This window comes from Elephas maximus, chromosome 8 (assembly GCF_024166365.1).
Source record: "Elephas maximus indicus isolate mEleMax1 chromosome 8, mEleMax1 primary haplotype, whole genome shotgun sequence".
NCBI classification, from domain to species: Eukaryota; Metazoa; Chordata; class Mammalia; order Proboscidea; family Elephantidae; genus Elephas; species Elephas maximus.
The window spans coordinates 20,286,854-20,304,867 of record NC_064826.1 but is presented as its reverse complement, the minus strand read 5'-3'; the positions used below and the strand labels follow the sequence as shown (position 1 = coordinate 20,304,867).

The following is an 18,014-nucleotide window of genomic DNA, read 5'->3' as shown; positions in this document are numbered from 1 at the left end:
ACAAATCACTCATACTTAAGAATGACTGCCATAAAGCCTACTATATTAAAAATTTTTGAATTAAATATGATGGTTCGTAATAACGAATGAACATACTACTGTGATGCTCGTGAAAACACTGCACGGTTTGGAAATGTTTCTTAAGTGTTTTGTATGCACAGAAAGGTAAGATGTATACTATATATACTAAAGACAAACATTTGACTATCGCTAAATGAGACCCGTATATATGTGTTCTGGCTTACCTACAAATTCAACTTAAAGACAAGAATGGATCTCATTGGTAACCCAGGAATTAAACTCAAACCCCAAGGTCACCAAAGTAGAGAAGCACAAGGTTAATCGTAATGGAATTTTGCTTCTTCGTCTAAGAATTCATTTCATTTGTAGAAACAGAGTGGTCAGCAGGCCTTTGTTAAATGACTAACTCAGAGCCCTCTCACGAATGACACACTCCTCTCTACTCCAAATCCTGGTCCACCTCTTATTAAACACTGCTGGCTTAAGTGACTCACACTAGTTTCTGAGGGAGTGGTCACAGAATTTTCCCATCTAAGAAAACACAAAATGGTAAGTATTCTAAGTTCTATAGTTTGGTCATTGAAACCCTGGTCGCATAGTGGTTCAGTGCTATGGCTGCTAACCAAAGAGTCCGCAGTTCAAATCCGCCAGGCACTCCTTGGAAACTCTAACAAGCAGTTCTACTCTGTCCTATAGGGTCGCTATGAGTTGGAATCGACTCGATGGCACTGGGTTTAGTTTGGCCATACCATACCATAAAACTCCATTCCAAAAACCAGTGTAAGGTAATTTCTAGCCATAATGGAATAAAAAATTCATAATGCCAAAAGTCTTCTAGTCTCACAATGAAAAGGGTTAAATAATTTCCTTTAATCACTGATTACAGGAGTGTCTTTAATTAAGAACCTACTACAGATGTGGAGATTTAGAAGAGACTGACAGGTTAGCTAGTATAGTTTTCTTTAGATGAGAATAACCTACACTCATCTTATTCAGATGAGTCTGACTTAATTTTAAAGGCCACTGGTATAGCTCGATATAGTATTTTAACTACCATTATTGGCCATGACTTTATCATTTTGCCTCTGTTCATTCAAATGGGTTTGCTAGCTTTTGCTATATGCTATTGACATCCAACTAAATTGCAGAATGAGCCTGTTTTTTTTTTTTTCCTTCCTGGCAATTCTATCAACATTCGACAAACCATTAAGCAGTTCCTCTGGAATCTTGTTCTCAATCACCCATTCCTCCTGCACAGTTAGCTTTGGTACCATCAAAACGCAATCCAGACATCGTGCATATAACCTGGTCCTGGCAGAAGGCCCTCCTCGTTGATGATATGAAGAGAGAGGAGACCAAGAATACAGGGAGAGTGTGCAGTGGTTTTGTGGCCAAAATATAGGATCCCCACCCTACTTACAGATAGGTGGCATTTCAAAAGTTAGTTTTTAGACATGTTAGCTGGATCTTTCAACACAGTATTTCATAAAAACAATGTATAAATCGTGACATGATTTCTAGGCTGGTCTTATGGTTAATTACAAAAAATTCTAAAATATTCCATTCTTCCATCTGGAGTGAATATAGTTTTATTAATATACTAGTCAGTAATCATTTAAAAATAAGATAAAATGAATTCTTAATCAATTTCATCTTAAATGTCAATTTTTTTTTTTTGAATGCCAGACTTTAAGTAAGGTAGGTATGATCTGATCTGATGGAAACTGCAATACATCCTGAATGGGGATTATAAGGTACTTTCAAGACCTTTACAAGCTGAAAGTCCAGAATCTAATATCTTATGTCTTCATTTTATGATTTCAAGATTCATGAGTTTCCTTTTCCTTGTAGAAGTTTATCACAAGTATTGCTATTATTATTACTACCTGTGAACAGGTGCCTTCTTTTGGTTCACGTGAAGAGAAAAATGGAGCAAAATGGGAGAGGGGAGCAAAAGTGGAAGAGTTGGACAGAAAACAGAAATAGGTGAGAACTTCCCAAGAGAAGGAAAAAGGCTGTAAAAGAAATGTGAAGGGTGATGGTATAATTTGGGATCAGGTAAGGGTGATAACTGAACAACGTGACGAACATAATTAATGTCAGTGAACTGTACATGTGAACATTGTTGAAATGGCAATGTTTTTTGTTACATATATATTTAACACAATTAAAAAAAACAGTTGGCGTAAAGGGATAATAATAGTATGAAGATGGAGTAAACTGTAAGCAAAAAGACGAAAGGAAGAAAACAGTACACACACACACACACACACACACACACACACAACCTTAAAGGAAAAAAGAAATGAAGTTGGTGGGAACTGTGTGGGTCAGGCAGGCCCTTAAGCAGGCTACCAGGTGAGAATTCTGGCCAAGGATAGTGTGGTGCCTTTCTAGAACAAAAGGTGGGGAAAGAGTGGAACCAGACAATGACATACACTGCTTTCAAAAGACAGGCATTTGCCATATCTTTAACGGTATTTACCTTTATAATAAAAGTGAATTATTTTAGGATATTTGAAAACTACATAAAAGTATGTTTTTAATCCCCTTTAGCCTAACACTCATAGGGTAATTATAGACAGTATTTGGGGTTCATACTTGGAATGTGTGTGGAAAAAAATAATGGTTACATTATATGTAAATATTTTTCTGTGTATTTTTTTAAAGATAGTGTTAAAACATGATTGATGACTGTAAAATATTTTGCCCGTTAAAATGTACTATAACGTTAACTGCTTTACTATTAATTTGGTAATTTGGGTTGTTGCCAGCTTTTAAACGTTATAAGTAACTAATGCATATATTCTGATACGTTAATCTTGGTGTACATCTTTGAGTATTTCCTTGGGATAATTTTTAATTTTTTTAAGGAGAATTAATCAAAGACAATAAAACCTTTGCCAACCAATATATACTGCTAGATCGTCTACACCATAATTATCTTTGTCAACTGAGTTTAACCCGCCACTCTGATAGCCACATGTTATCTCATTGTTTTAATCTGCATTTTTCAGATTAGACATGAAGTCATTTGATATATGTTTATTGGTTACGCTTTATTTTTATAAAAAATTGTTCTACATTACTTTCTTTTTATATGAGATCAGAGATCACTCACCTTTATTTCACCCCCAGAGCAACTGCAAGTCTGGGTTCCTCTGCCTGGTGAAAGCTTTCTCTTACTAGATCAGGGTCATGGCTGAGACCTATGAGCCTGGAGAAGTAAGGAATATGGCAATCTCCACAGCGACTTCTTTGCATAAAATAAAATCTTCATGGACTGGGGATTACTTGGGGTTTTGACTATTTCTACAGTCCTCACATGCACCTTCACATCTCTGAAACTTTGTAAAGACTATATTCTCAACACACGAAACACAATCTTGTAAAAGCCTGCCTCCTCCACACTCTTGCTTCCTAGATTAGGGTGTTGACTCATGCCTCACCTCTCCTACAACAATGAAATGCAACTGCTAAAGCAGGTGCAGTGTTTTATTTATGCTCACCCATCTCCTCTCCCAGCTAGCCTCTCTAACATCCAGCACAGAGCGCCACGTACCCTGAGGCATTCATATACTGGTCAGTGTCAAACATGCCACGTTCATTTCATTCCAATATCTCACTATACAGATGAGGAAATGGTGGTTTGGTAAGGTGGGCATCATTCTCACAGTCATGGAGAACAAGGCCAGAATCTCTTTCCTACTGTCCGGTCCATGACCAATCACTCTCTCCTGCTGTGGGTAATAACACTCAGCACCACTGCTAAGACCTCGAGAAATATTTCCGAATAAAAAAGATAAGAGTCTAAATCTTCAAATAGATCAGATTTATTTTAAAGTACTCTCTCGGGAAAACTAGACAACTATTTCAATGATGTTACAATTGACTGAAGGAGTTTTAGAATTTCTCTTTGCAAGTGTCCATAGAGCCAGTTTACAAGAAAATCACAGTCCTTAAACTTGAGTCAACTCCATAAGTATACATCGTTTTATACTCCAACTGGTATTACTCGGTTTTTCCATTCATTTTATTACCTAGGCTTAGATGGCCTTTAAAACCAAAAAAAAAAAAAAAACCCCAGGGCTGTCAAGTCGATTCCGACTCACAGCAAAAACTCGTATCCAGCTTCAAAGCATCTCGTTTGCCATCACTGATAATATTCAAAGAGGATGTAAAATTCTAAAAATGGGCTCAAAATGTTTGAAACAATAATGGCATTTTGTTAGAGTAAGTTCATAACCTCCCAAGGTGACTTCTTCCTTTTCTTTCCAAAGAGGATTCAGGGTAGCTATGTTACTATTTTGAAGAAAACGTTCATTCAGAGATGCAAACTGTCTTTAAAAAGACATTTTTAGTTACATCTTATGCAATCATATAACTACTGAAAACATGACTCTCTAAAACTATATTTAGACAGAATCCCAAAGATGAACGTGCGGGGGGGGGGGGTGCGGGGGAGGGATCTGTGTACGTCGAATTACACTGAAGAGCTCAAAGTTTAGCTCAGGAGGAGAAGGATCCCTGCCCAGATACCATACAGCCAGGATTCAAAAAAGAATGACCACTGGGTTTATCTCACCTCCTTCTCCTTATGTGTCATTTTACAACTATCTATACGATTCTAAAAAGAAATCTTGGTCATTCTAAGTGAGCTGCTACATCTCAAAATGTTTAAAGCCCGTCCTAACAGTAATTACACTGTTGACTACCTGAAAATGGGTCACCCCACACAGCTGATTAAGACTCTCTTATGCAATCTTCCTCTGGAGGAAACAAGGACAGCATGTACAAATATTTCAACTAGATCTACTTCCCTGAGAGACCAGGGTGCACATCTGTAGGCATTACCAAGTTCCAAAAGCACACAGAAAGGCAAAGGAGTAATTATGACATTAAATTAGCTTTGTCATTTGCCCCAGCCGATTTCATTCTACATCATTCATTTAAGAAAGCACACTGGCTTCCGTAGTGTCATTAGTTAATAATAAGCATGTCTAAAGCTTGGGTATTTTACTTTGAAAGTTACAGCGAAACAACCACGTTACCTGGAAAGACACGCTGAGGCAGATCTGAGCAGTAACTACATTTCCACGGGATATACAATTGCATTTTACAGGTTCACTGTTACCTTCAACAAGCTATGTTGTTTCCTTTCTAAGAATCTGGGGTAACAAAACTAGACACAGCATGCCAATTAGTCTCTAAGTAAAGAGGTATTTTTGAAATATATTTGAATGAACTGGCATCATTTGGTAATTCTGTCTGTTAAGGCTTTACATACCACTCTCAACTACGTAAAAGCTTAAAATGCCTATATAGAAAGAAACACCATAAAGTTCACAGATAAACTGAGCAGGGGGAACCCAGTATGACAGAAAAGCCCTCCCCAGCTGGATGAAACCTGCATCCCACCACCCTGGACTACAGCCAAGGCCAGGGCTGCTGCCTCAGACTATGCCGGTATTAACTCAGTACCTCACACTTCCCTTCCTATTTCACCCCCCTGACAATCTTCATATGAGCACTAAGGTTCCCCTACCTAAGAAGGAATTAGAGGCGCTCTGTAATTACTTTTAAGGCATAAGACTCTATAGTGTCCAAATGGCTACAGGTCCAGGGAGAGGCTGCTACATTTGACTGGGACTTAGTCTGCAACCATCCTAACCTTTCTGCTTTATTTACCCTAGACAGAAATGCTTTTATGGTTGGCAGTTGCCATCAAGTTGATTCTGACTCATGGCAACCCCATGTGTGCATGAGTAGAACTGCTCCATAGGGTTTTCAAGGCTATGACCTTTAGGAAGCAGGTTGGTGGGCCTGTCTTCTGAGGCGCCTCTGGGTAGGTTAGGTGCCTGGAATCAAAGCACAAGCTCAGAATGTCTTTGCTACATCTCTTTAAAACACTTTTTTTGGGGGAGGGGATGGTCTAAACTCCAAAAAAATCTATCTTTAATTCTAAAGGCAGCCCACAGCAGCAAGATGTCTGAATGTGACACTAAGTCTGACTTTGCTCAATATATTCCAATTTTTATTTTCTTGGTCTTACTCTAAATTCATCAGTATTTTATATTATAAAATTATCTGCAGAATGAAGTAGAAACGGCTGGTTTAAGTTACATGAATTACCACCATTCTACAATCCCAAAATACTTAAAGGTGCCAACCTTCAACCAGACATACCTCTATAGCAAATGTCACTAAGAGACCTAAGCTGTCATTAAGTACTTTCACGGGAATGCCAGGCTAATAACAGCACCAATTAAAGCCAAAGGAATGAGAAATTAAGGAAAAGGTACAACCCAACTGAGTTTTCTACTCTACTTTATTCTACTGTTTAGAAAGCTAAAAAGATTGGGGGTAGGGGAATAGAAAATGGTCGTCTAAGTATTGGAATGAACAAAAGCAAAGTAGGATCTAGGGAGAATTTGTCAATGACAGAATTAGAACAGATGCTACATAACATTAATTCTGACAATCTGGCATTTGAAATGAGATTTAAGATATGTTTATAATTTCATTGCTAATATAGCCTAAACCGTCAGTGGGTCTTAAAGCTCTTTTTTTAATCTGACCCTGCAATAGAGAAGAATCTAGAGTCATTACAATCATGCGAAGATTTAAATATCACTGCAGAAGTCCCCCAAAAGTCACTAATTAACCAAACCCAAAGAAAGGAAGCATTTAGTTAAGTAACCATTTCTGGAATTTATTACCTCCCACAAAACGTAGGATTGTTTTACTTTTTTCTTTTTCCCTTTGATTAAAAAAATATCTAGGAGGAGAAACTGGACAGTCGCATACCTATAGATGGAGATTTGAAAGGGTATTTATCAGGAAGATCCACTCTAACTTTCCATACTCCGCCTTCATATGGTGCTGAAATGAAAGTAACAATGTTGAGTATTAGAACCGGGTCTCCAAATGAGAAAATAAACCTGAGTGTGAATTAAACCTCAAATGCTAATCTCCTCTGAGAACCCTGCAAATGAATTCCTTCCAGGGCCAGGGACATATTACAACCAGCAGGAACCCTGTATTCAGATCTAGATTTTTAAAAGATGCAGAGTTAGAGAATAAGCAGATTCATTCTCTTCCCCAAATTTACTTGAGTCTTTAAAGTATCAAACACTATTCAATTATTTAGTAATAGTCATGTCCTTTCTCTCCCATCTCAACTAACCCCATATCCCCCAGACACATAAAAAACAAAGATAAAAACCACCACCACCAAAAACAAACAAAAAAACCACTTCATTCGAATAAAACACAGAATTCACAATTCTAATACCATCGCATAGCAATCAAAGAGAAAAGCATGTCACTACAGCAAAATTTCCTCACTGGGTCTAAAGTTCGATTAAACGTACTTTTCAAAAGCTACACACACCACCACACCGTGTCTTTCATAGTCTCATCGTCTACGAAGGAGATAGAGTAAAAGATTGTGAGAGAAGAACACAAACCAGCACAGGTACTTACTTCCTTGTGGTCCATAAAACTTCACTACAAATTCATTCAGTCCTCCCAGGATCGTAACCTCATGCTTACTCTCAATGCTAAGGTGGAAGGTAAAGGAAATTACACAGACATTATATTACCTGCAAGTTAACACTGAGGACATCCCCAAATATGTCATTTAAAGCATTACCAAAATTTGATATGAAACTGGTAAAACTAAAACAAACAAACAAACAAAAAAAACCAAACCCATCAAGTCGATTCTGACTCATAGTGACCCTACAGGACAGACCAGAACTGCCCCGTGGGGCTTCCAAGTACCAACTGGTGGATTTGAACAGCTGACCTTCTGGTTGGCAGCTGAGTTCTTAACCACTGCACCATCTCGGCTCTCGTAAATTATTATACATAATAATTCGGATGATTTAGGAGGCAATGCAAAATGAGCTGCACTGGGCAAAGCTCCTCCAAAAGACCCCTTTTATCTGTTAAAAAGCAAAGTTGTCACTTTGAGGACTAAGGTGCAGCTGACCAGAGCCCAAAGTATTTTCAGTCACCTCATATGCATGTAAAAGCTGGACAATGAATAAAGAAGACTGAAGAACTCATACCTTTGAATTACAGTATTGGTAAAGAATACTGAATATACCATGAACTGCCAGAACAACAAACAAATCTGTCTTGGAAGAAGTATAGCCAGAACGCTCCTCTTAGAAAGATGGCCAAGACTTCGTCTCACAGACTTGGGATACGTTACTAAGGGGGACCAGTCCCTGGAGAAGGACACCATGCTTGGTAGAGTAGTAGGTCAGCAAAAAAGTGGAAGATGCTCAACAAGACGAAATGACACAGTGGATGCAACAACGGACTCAAACACAGCAACGACTGTGAGGATGGCGCGGGACCAGGCAGCATTTTGTTCTGTCGTACACAGGGTCGCTAGGAGTGGGAGCTGACTCGCTGGCAACTAACAACAACAACAGAAAGCAATTTGTACTCTTGTGAAAAGTAGGTGCATGAGCTTTGGAGGCAGAGACTGGTGTCTGAATTGCAGGGCTGCCACTTTCTAGGTTAGTGAGCCTAGACAATCATTAAATCTTGAGCTTTTGCACTCTCTTTGCAAATTGAAAAAACAGCACTTTTTAAAGTCTTTCTGTGAGGATTATGTGGGTTAAATATGTAAAAGGCATAAGGCTGCATTTTGTATACATGTAAAGCAAAACAGGCAATTAATTTTAGCTTTTCTTCCCTCTATGCCCACACTCCTCTCCAACCCACAACTCAGCAGTCCCTTTAGTCAAATTCAAAATACATAGCAAAACATGGATTCTCCTAAACTCGAAATGCTACCAAAATTATGGATCTACTAAGGAAAGTCTTCCACCATTTCCTCCTTGGTTTATAGAATAATGGAAATAGTTAATGATATAGGCAATTACTGCCAAATTCAAGAGACCAGCAAAAATAAAAATAAAAAAAATGTAGTCGGTGGTATTTACACTTCCCTCTACTCATTCCCTCCCACCCAAAACTCCGTACCCCTCTAGGCTCACTTCTAGGTCCTGGTGTGCTCTGGGGCTCTTCCTCAAAAACTGACCTACACCTGGGACTCTTGCCCCTTTAAGGAACAAAGAGTCAATTATAGAAACCAAACTAATCCATATTTAGCGGAAGAGAAGGCTATTGGTCTAATATCTGTTCTATGTCTCTGCTTTGTGGTCTAACCCACTAACGCCTCTACTGGTAAGAATTTTAGGTGCGGGGGCTTTGAAGAGCTCTCAAATCCTACTGCATCTTTGGCGGAGGGGGGTGCGGGTGGTGGAGACCAATCTCGTTTTTCTCAGTAAGCAGTGAAAATCACATTTTAATTACACTATTGTAGAAGAGAGAAAATACGTTGAAGAAATTTAAAAATGATCTCTTAAAAAAAAAAAAAAAAAAGCTATCTTTTACGGCCTGGGGTTAAGTATTGGGCTTATTGGGCCTCCCAATCCGGATTGCTATGAGTCGGAATCAACTTGACGGCAGTGGGTGGGTAATCCTCTGTCCTACAGGCCACAGGACGGACTGCAAGAGGCCAGGTGTATTCAGGGCAGAGTCCATGGCTCATAAGCTTTAAAGAGTATCCACAAGACATACTCAAGTAAGATAACTTGGTCTAGGCTAACTCGATCTCATTCTTTTCTAAATGAAAACTCACTATGTTAATACCGAGCAAATTAAAATGATTCAGACAGTCTCCACATAGGAAAATTGGCTTCATTTCTCTCTTGGTCAGCGAGCGGCCACACGCATGTGTGCTCTGGTTGCTAAGTTCTTCCCGACCAACTACCAAAGGCCACTCTCTTCTACCCTACAGAATATCCCAACGTTAATGCTGCTGCAGTAAGCAATAGTGCAGCATGTTTAAATTGTTTTAAAATTTAAAAAAGAAGCATCCTTGTTGTAATGAGCAAAGTCAAAGCCAGTTACAATAAACTAAAATACAAACAGGAAAGTCCTCCAAGAAAACGAGACTTTTATTTTTTTTTAATACTCTAAACCAAAAAACCAAACCTGCTGCCACCGAGTCAATTCTGACTCATAACAAACTATAGTACAGAGTAGAACTGGCCCATAGGGTTTCCAGGGAGCAGGCGGTGGATTCAAACTGCTGACCTTTCAGTTAGAGCTGAGCTCTTAACCACTAAGCCAGCAGGGTTCCATTTAATACTCTGCAGGGTAGAGAAGGCTTTCCTAACAATGACACCAAGCCTAGAAGCCTTAAAGGAAAAGATTAGCACACACACACATTTAAAAGACATTTATACTGTAAAAGAAGACAAAGGAGAAACTAAGAAGAAAATAATGTTAACACAACAAAAACTATCCATCTTTCTACACAGAGTTATTATCAAGCAGGAACAACAACAAGAAAATAGAAACACCCCAACCAAGAAAAGGCCAATTCTAGAAAAGAAAACCGAAATGGGCAAAGAGTATATCTTAATTCATTAAAGAAGTTTAAAAATAAGATATATTTTTCACTATAAATTGATAAAAATGAAAAAGCTGGATAAAACCTAGTGTTCAGGGGTGTATGAATGAGTCCATCTGAGAAGAAATCTAGCACTATATTTCAAAACTTAAAATAAATTTACTCTTCTATTCAAATTTCACTTCTATGAAGGTATTTTTTAAAAATAACCATACATTGCCAGCGGTAGTGTGGTAAGGTTTCAACCACTTTGGAAAACTGCTGGCAGGATCTACCAACAATGCAACGTGCGTACCCTGTGCCCACTGGTGCTACCCTAGGTGTGTTGTTATTGGTAGGTACCATCAGGTCCATTTTCAACTCATACTGACCCAAAATGACAGAGTAGAACTCCCCCATTGGATTTTCTATACTATAATCTTTAAGGAAGCAGGTCGCCAGGTCTTTTCTCCCATGGAGCCACTAGGCGGGTTTGAACGACCAACCTTTCAGTTAGCACCCAAGCACTTAACCACTGTGCTACCAGGGCTCCTTCCAAGGTATATACCCAACAGATAAAAATTTCTATGTTCACCAAACACACGTTCAGGAATGTTCACACCAGTACTACTTGTAATATCCAAAAACGAGAGATGATCTAATGTCCAACAATGGAAAGGAAAAACTGTGGTATGGTCACCCAATGGAATACAGCAATTTAAAAAAGAATAAACGAATACACTTAGATGCATGGTTTTCACAGACGTAGCTGTGAAACAGTGAAAGAAACCAGACACAAAAAAGCACATACGATATGATTCCATTTACATACATTCTAAATATAGTGCTGGAGGTGCTCACTCATCTATGCCAAGAAATCTGGAAGACAACTACCCAACGAACCAACTGGAAGAGATTGATATTTGTACCCATTCCAAAGAAATGTAATCCAACAGACCGTGAAAATTATTGAACAATATCATTAATATCACACACAAGTAAAATTTTGCTGAAGGTAATTTAGAAGTGGTTGCACCAGTACATGGACAGGGAAGTGCCAGAAGATTCAGGCTGGATTCAGAAGAGGATGTGGAGTGAGGGATGTCATTGCTGATGTCAAATAGATCTTGGCTGAAAGCAGAGAATACCAGAAAGATGTTGCTATGGATTGAACTGTGTCCCCTAAAAATGTGTGTCAACTCAGCTAGTGCATGATTCCCAGTATTGTGTGACTGTCCACCATTTTGACATCTGGTATGATTTTCCTATGTGTTGTAAATACTACCTCTATGAAGTTAATGAGGTGGGATTATCAAGCAGTTATGTTAATGAGGCAGGGCTCTATCTGCAAGAAAGGTTGTATTTTAAGTCAATCTCTTTTGAGATATAAAAGAGAAGTGAGCAGAAAGGTGGGGGACCTCATACCACCAAAAAACAAGAACCAGGAGAACACCAAGTCCTTTGGATCCAGGGTCCCTGCGCTGAGGAGCTCCTTGATGGGAGAAGACTGATGACAAGGACCTTCCCCCAGAGCAGACAGAGAAAGCCTTCCCCTGGAGCTGGCACCCTGAACTCAAACTTCTAGCCTCCTAGACTGTGAGAGAATAAATTTCTCTTTGTTAGAACTATCCATTTGTGGTATTTCTGTTATAGCAGCACTAGATGACTAACACAGATCTTTACTAGGTTTTTTGACTACGCAAAAGCATTCAACTCTGTGGATCATAACAAATTATGGATAACATTGCAAAGAATGGGAATTCCAGAACACTTAATTGTGCTCACGAGGAACCTGAATAAAGACCGAGAGGTAACTCTTCGAAGAGAACAAGAGAATACTGCATGGATTAAAGTCAGAAAAGGTACGTGTTATATTCTTTCATCATACTTATTCAATCTGTATGCTGAGCAAATATTCTGAGAAGCTCAACTGTACGAAGAAGAATGCGACATCATTAACAACCTGCAATATGCAGATGCCAAAATCTTGCTTGCTGAATGTGAAGAGGACTTGGAGCACTTACTGATGAAGATCAAAACTACAGCCTTCAATATGGATTACAACTCAACATAAAGTAATCAAAAAATCCTCACAGCTGGACCAATAAGCAACAACCTGATAAAAAGATTGAAGATGTTAACGGTTTCATTTTACTTGGATCCATAACTAATGCCCATGGAAGCAGCAATCAGGAAATCAAATGAAATACTGTACTGGGCAAATCTGCTGCAAATGACTTGTTTTATGCGTTAAAAAGCAAAAATATCACTTTGAGGACTGAGGTGTGCCTGATTCAAGCCACAGTGTTTTCAATTATCTCACATGCATGTGAAAGCTGGGCAATGAATAAGGAAGACAGAAGAAGAATGGATGCCTCTGAATTACAGTGATGGTGAAAAGCACTGAACATGCCGCGGATTGCCAGAAAAGGAAGAGATCTGTCTTGGAAGAAGTACAGCTAGAATGCCCCTTAAAAGCAAGGATGGCAAGACCTCATCTCACATACTTTGGACATGTTAACAGGAGGGACCAGTCCCTGGAAAAGGACGTCATGCTTGATAAAGCAGAAGGTCAGCAAAAAAAAAAAAAAAAAAGACCCTCAACGAGATGGACTGACACAGCTGTTGCAACAACGGGCTCGAATACAGCAATGACCGTGATGACAGTGCAGGCCCCGTTGTGTTTCATTTTGGTGTACAGAGGGTCACTATGAGTTAGAACCAACTCAAAGGCACCTAACACCAACACCACCACCATCGAGTAAAGAGTTCGCATAGGCCACTTCACATGCAAAGCTAAAAGCAAAGTGAATAAAACTTCCACCAAGGTTGTGAAAGTAGAAGCTGTGCTAAATTTGTGCTGCCTTAGACTGGTCCAGGGACAAAATCAGATGGGAAAATAGGCTTCATCAAAAGAAAAACGCTGAATTAAAAATAAGTCCTTCCAATACCACTGAATGAATGACTTGCCACAAAAATACAAAATTGCCTGGCTGCTGCTGCCATGTGTATTTATGGTACAGGCCACGAGTATCTTTCTCCTTTCTGCTTCAGAGTCAAGGGCAAGGAAGGCAATGAGAGGCTGGCTAAAATGACAAAAATAATGATTTATTTCTGAGATGTGCTGGCAGACCATGAGACTAGGAGACTGGTAGCAACTAACTAGAAGGCTCCTTCATTACTTTCTGTTTTAAAGCTTAAAAATAGAAAATATTCTTCCAACGTTGTTCTGGTAAAAAAAATTGTTAATTAAGGCCATAAATCACATTTTACTCACTCCCTATCTAAGTTATTCACAAAATAGTGCCAGGAGCCCAAGTCCATGTCACTTTGACAAGGCTAGCCACCCGCCACCTTATTTTCCCTGAATGGCATTATGATTACACAATCTAATATGTAAAGGCTGATGCCAAACCATCAAGAGATAACTGACATTCTTGGCAAAATGTCTCCATCAGGACTGAAGTGACTTTTAAGTAGTTCTGAAAATTTCCATACAATCTGTTGCTGTGGATTCTGAATCACGGCAACCCTGTAGGACAGAACAGATCTGCCCCATAGGGTTTCCAAGGCTGTAATCCTTATGGAAGCAGGCTGCCATATTTTTCTCCCGCAGAACAGCTAGTGAGTTTGAACCGCCAACTTTTTGGTTAGCAGCTGAGTGCTTAATCACCGTGCCACGAGGGCTCCTTTTTCATAAAGACAGGTAAACTAAAGCTAGGGCGTGGCTTCTCCAGGCTTCATGTCCTTCTGTATCTTTCACCCAGGAGCCCTGGCAGCACCAACAGTTAGCCGTCGGCTGCTAACTGAAAGGTCGGCAGTTCAAACCCACCAGCCACTCCATGGAAGAAAAAACCTGGTGACCTGCTCCCGGTGATTACAGCCTTAGAAGCGCCCACGGGGCAGTTCTACTCTGTCATATGAAGTCACTCTGAGTTGGAACGGACTGGGCTGCACTTGACAACACCACCTTTTACCAGCAAAGTAGACTGACACAGTGGCTGCAACAATGGGCTCAAACATAGCAAGACTGCGAGGATGCTGCAGGACTGGGCAGCAGTTTGTTCTCTTGTGCCCAGTAAGGTAGCTGTGAGCTGGAACCATCTGATGGCACCTAACAACAATAACCTTTTACCAAGCAACGCTGGTGGCACAATGGTTAAGCACTTGTCTGCTGACAGGTGAGCAGTTCAAACCCACCAACGGCTCTGTGGGAGAGAGATCTGGTGATCTGCTCCTGTAAAGATTACAGCCTAGCAACCCTGTGGGGCAGTTCTACTCTGTCCCGCAGGGTTGCTATGAATTGGAATCAACTCGATGGCACACACAACAAACTTTTACCCTAGAAAGGCGCTAAAGACTAAGTCTGTGCCACTGTGTCAAGGACCTAGGACTGAAGAATTTATAAAATAAAAATAGGGTGGCCTCCCCCGAGCTGTGTCCATCGAGTGGGCCACTGGGGTGGGAAATGTGCTTCTGTGGAGAACGCAGTAGAAGCAGCCTGTACGTCCGTCCATGTTCAGACGGGTCTGTTTCCATGTCTCCTTAAGATTAATCACACTAGGACAGCTGACACCCAGCAACCACCACTACCTAGTTTTCTTGGTAAAATAAACAAGTGTCTTAATCCATATAAAAATACCACATAAAATATTTTCAAGAGTAATGTTGATAAAGAATCTTCTCTTTTAGAGATATAAATTATTTTGTAACTAAAATCTATGACATCTAGGATTTGCTTCACAATAATCCAATTGGGGTTTGGGGGTTGTGGGGTGTAGAAGAAACAGTATTAGCCTGATTTGGTTAACTACAGAACCTGAGTAAAGAGTACGTGGAGGTTCATTATATCGTCCTCTCTACTTTTGTTTATATTTGAATTTTTCCATAATAAAAGTTCTAAAGAACTAATAATGTAGTCTCAAGTGTCAATCAGCATTTAACTAGCATAATGGTTTAAAAGAACTACCATACCCCTCTCAAAAGAGGCCAACATTTTCCCGCCAGGGATATCTGGTATTGAAGAAAACCAAGACTTCATATTGAAAGAGAAAAAGGCTCTTTCAAGACGGGTGACATCCTGGGGGAATCAAATTTAAGTAGCTTCATAAAGATACCCAAGAAAAATCAACCACATTGGAAGAAGCGCATGGATTTGTGCCTTTACAACAAAGAAAGCCTATGGGCAAAATAATAATACAGATGTCCCTGTGCGTACGTTATTAGTAAAGGAAAAATGATTTGGGTCCGATACCAAAGGCGCCTGGTTAAGAAGAAAATCCTAAATTTAAAACAGAGGGAGAAAAGGTGTTAAACCAGTAAAGGTTTGTGTTCTTCATATTAGGAGGTGGGACCTTTTATTATTATTATGACTATCATTTCAACAGTAAGTTTATTAAAGCAACATTCTTTATAGTGACTATTTTGCTTCTTTGGAGTATGACTGCAACAGGGGTCCCAGCCTGAATCTCAGGAGACATGTCTGGGCAACTCATGGAACGACCACGTGAAAAACCTACTTGAATGTGGGCTGAGAAGCCTCCTGAGAGAAATGTCCCCATTAGGGAAAATGGAGGTAGGCAGTAAGAAACTTTAGACTTTGCAGGTGAAGGGCAGTTCTCTGAGTCGTGGCTGTCACTTAGATTTAACTGCACGCCCAAACTCCAAAGGAATTATATATGATCTCCACAGAAAGAGAGAAAACCCCAAAAAACACACAGCCATCCAGTCAACTCTGACTCATGGCGGCCCCATATGTTACAGAATATAAACTACTCCATAGGGTTTTCTTGGCTGTAGTCTTTTTTAAAAAAAATTTAGTGTGCTTCAGGTGAAAGTTTACAGCGCAAATTAGTTTCCCACTCAAAAATTTACACACACATTCCTTTGTGACACTGGTTGCAATCCCCATAGTATGTCAGCGCTCTTCCCCTTTTACAGGACGGGGGACCTTTTATTCTAAAGGGAAAACATAAAAATAACAAAAACTATTGAGAAAATAAGCAAAGGGAAAAGAACAAAAGGTAGTAAAGGGGGAAAACGGCTTCTAGCAGCGATGAAGTCCATACATATTTTAAAGATTTAGGGCATATTTTTATTCATTTATCTCAATCTGGGAGGCAATAATACAATGTCAAAAGCAATCTTCAACAAAAGAGAAATATCTCTCTTCTGAGTTTAAGCAGCTTTGTCTCTTGTATTCCTCAAAAATATTTTTAAACTTTTCACGTGAACTAATAGGAATGTTTTTAAAGTTGCATTTTGGTGAATACTGTGTTAAAATAACATCTAGTAAACCCACAGGAGATCAAGGAGGCTTTATTTCTAATTTACTAAATGTACTACACGCCCCACACACATACGTACCATGAGGCAAACAAAAACCACTTTTAAATAGCTCTCCTTCAAGAAGCTTAAAGTCTAGGAAGGAAACATAAGATCCATACATCCAGGAGTAAAATATATAATTCTGAGATTAGAGTCGTTTTCTTGTCTGTTTGTAGATTTATGGCTGAGTTAGTTAGCTGGAGTGGCCAAACTTAACCTCTAAGTAAGAGACGTATCGTCTACTTAAATATAGTTATTCAAAATAAATGTGCATTGTCCAGAAGCAAATCCAGCAAAAATTCGACAACTTCCTGTCAGGCACTACACATTTAAGACTCATTATCTCAGAGGTAAAAAGTAGCATAGAGATTTTTAACTTTACATAGTCAAAAATTTAGTTAAACATTTAAGAGTCAGGTTAAACAGCAAGCACTTTCATTACCAGCCAGCAGATAAGTCAGGCTAGCCTTAGGGACAAGAGATTTTCTTCCCCTGAAGTGTTATGCTTCATTTAAAACTTCCATATCGGAAACCAAAGTAAAGATTGGCAAAATCCAAGCAAATATTTTTTTAATGGAAAAACTGTCATTATTATTTAGCTTTGGATATATTACTTTACGACCCAACTTAAAAAAAAATAAAGTAAAAAATTCGAAACAAATATTGAGTCATGAATTAAGAAAAATATTTTTTTCTAATAGGTTTTTAAAAATAGGAAGTGTATCAGAAAGATATACAGGAAGTCCCACCCCACCCCCAACAAAATGTTTAAAAAAAGCAGATTTATAAAGTCAGATACTCAAACTCAGAGATGACTCAGTTGCAGAAAAAGTGACAGAGAGAGAAAGAAAAACGAACGAGGGGAAAATACTGATGCCAGCTGAGACCAAGGAAATACAAAGCAGTTCCAATTCCAGTTAAGCACTTCAAAATATTTAAAGTCAGAAGGCTATCAATAAAACGAAAGTAGCTCATTAATAAATAAACTTCACTACTTTGCAATTTTATGGCAATAATGCACTGTTTACTTGTAACTAAAACTTTACATATGTACATAAATTCACAGTATATTTTAGGCTAATTAAACAGGATATTTATTACTCTGACTAACTCATAAAAGGTTAATCATAAGCTTAGTTTTCACGATGTGGTTTCTTTATCACAGCTTGATTCAAAGGTAAAACTGACAGCATATTAAAAATAAATCTTCTTCCCAAAGAATTATATTCTTAAACTGTGACAATGG

The 18,014-nt window shown here is 39.0% G+C and overlaps 1 protein-coding gene across 6 annotated transcripts in view; it reads right to left on the bottom strand.

Moving 5' to 3' along the window:
* UBE2H (ubiquitin conjugating enzyme E2 H) overlaps positions 1-18,014 on the bottom strand; it is a 109,330-nt gene that overhangs the window by 44,740 nt on the left and 46,576 nt on the right. For 2 of the 6 annotated variants that reach the window (XM_049894583.1, XM_049894585.1), the window contains exons 2-3: positions 7,507-7,583; positions 6,829-6,903 (exon numbers count right to left, since the gene is read on the bottom strand). The exons of 2 other annotated variants lie outside the window; for them this stretch is intronic. In XM_049894583.1, coding sequence (XP_049750540.1) covers positions 6,829-6,903; positions 7,507-7,583 — 152 coding nt within the window. Of the gene's footprint in view, positions 1-3,142; positions 3,239-6,828; positions 6,904-7,506; positions 7,584-18,014 lie in introns of those variants that run through there. 2 more of the 6 variants (XM_049894588.1, XM_049894589.1) reach the window with 2 other exon arrangements.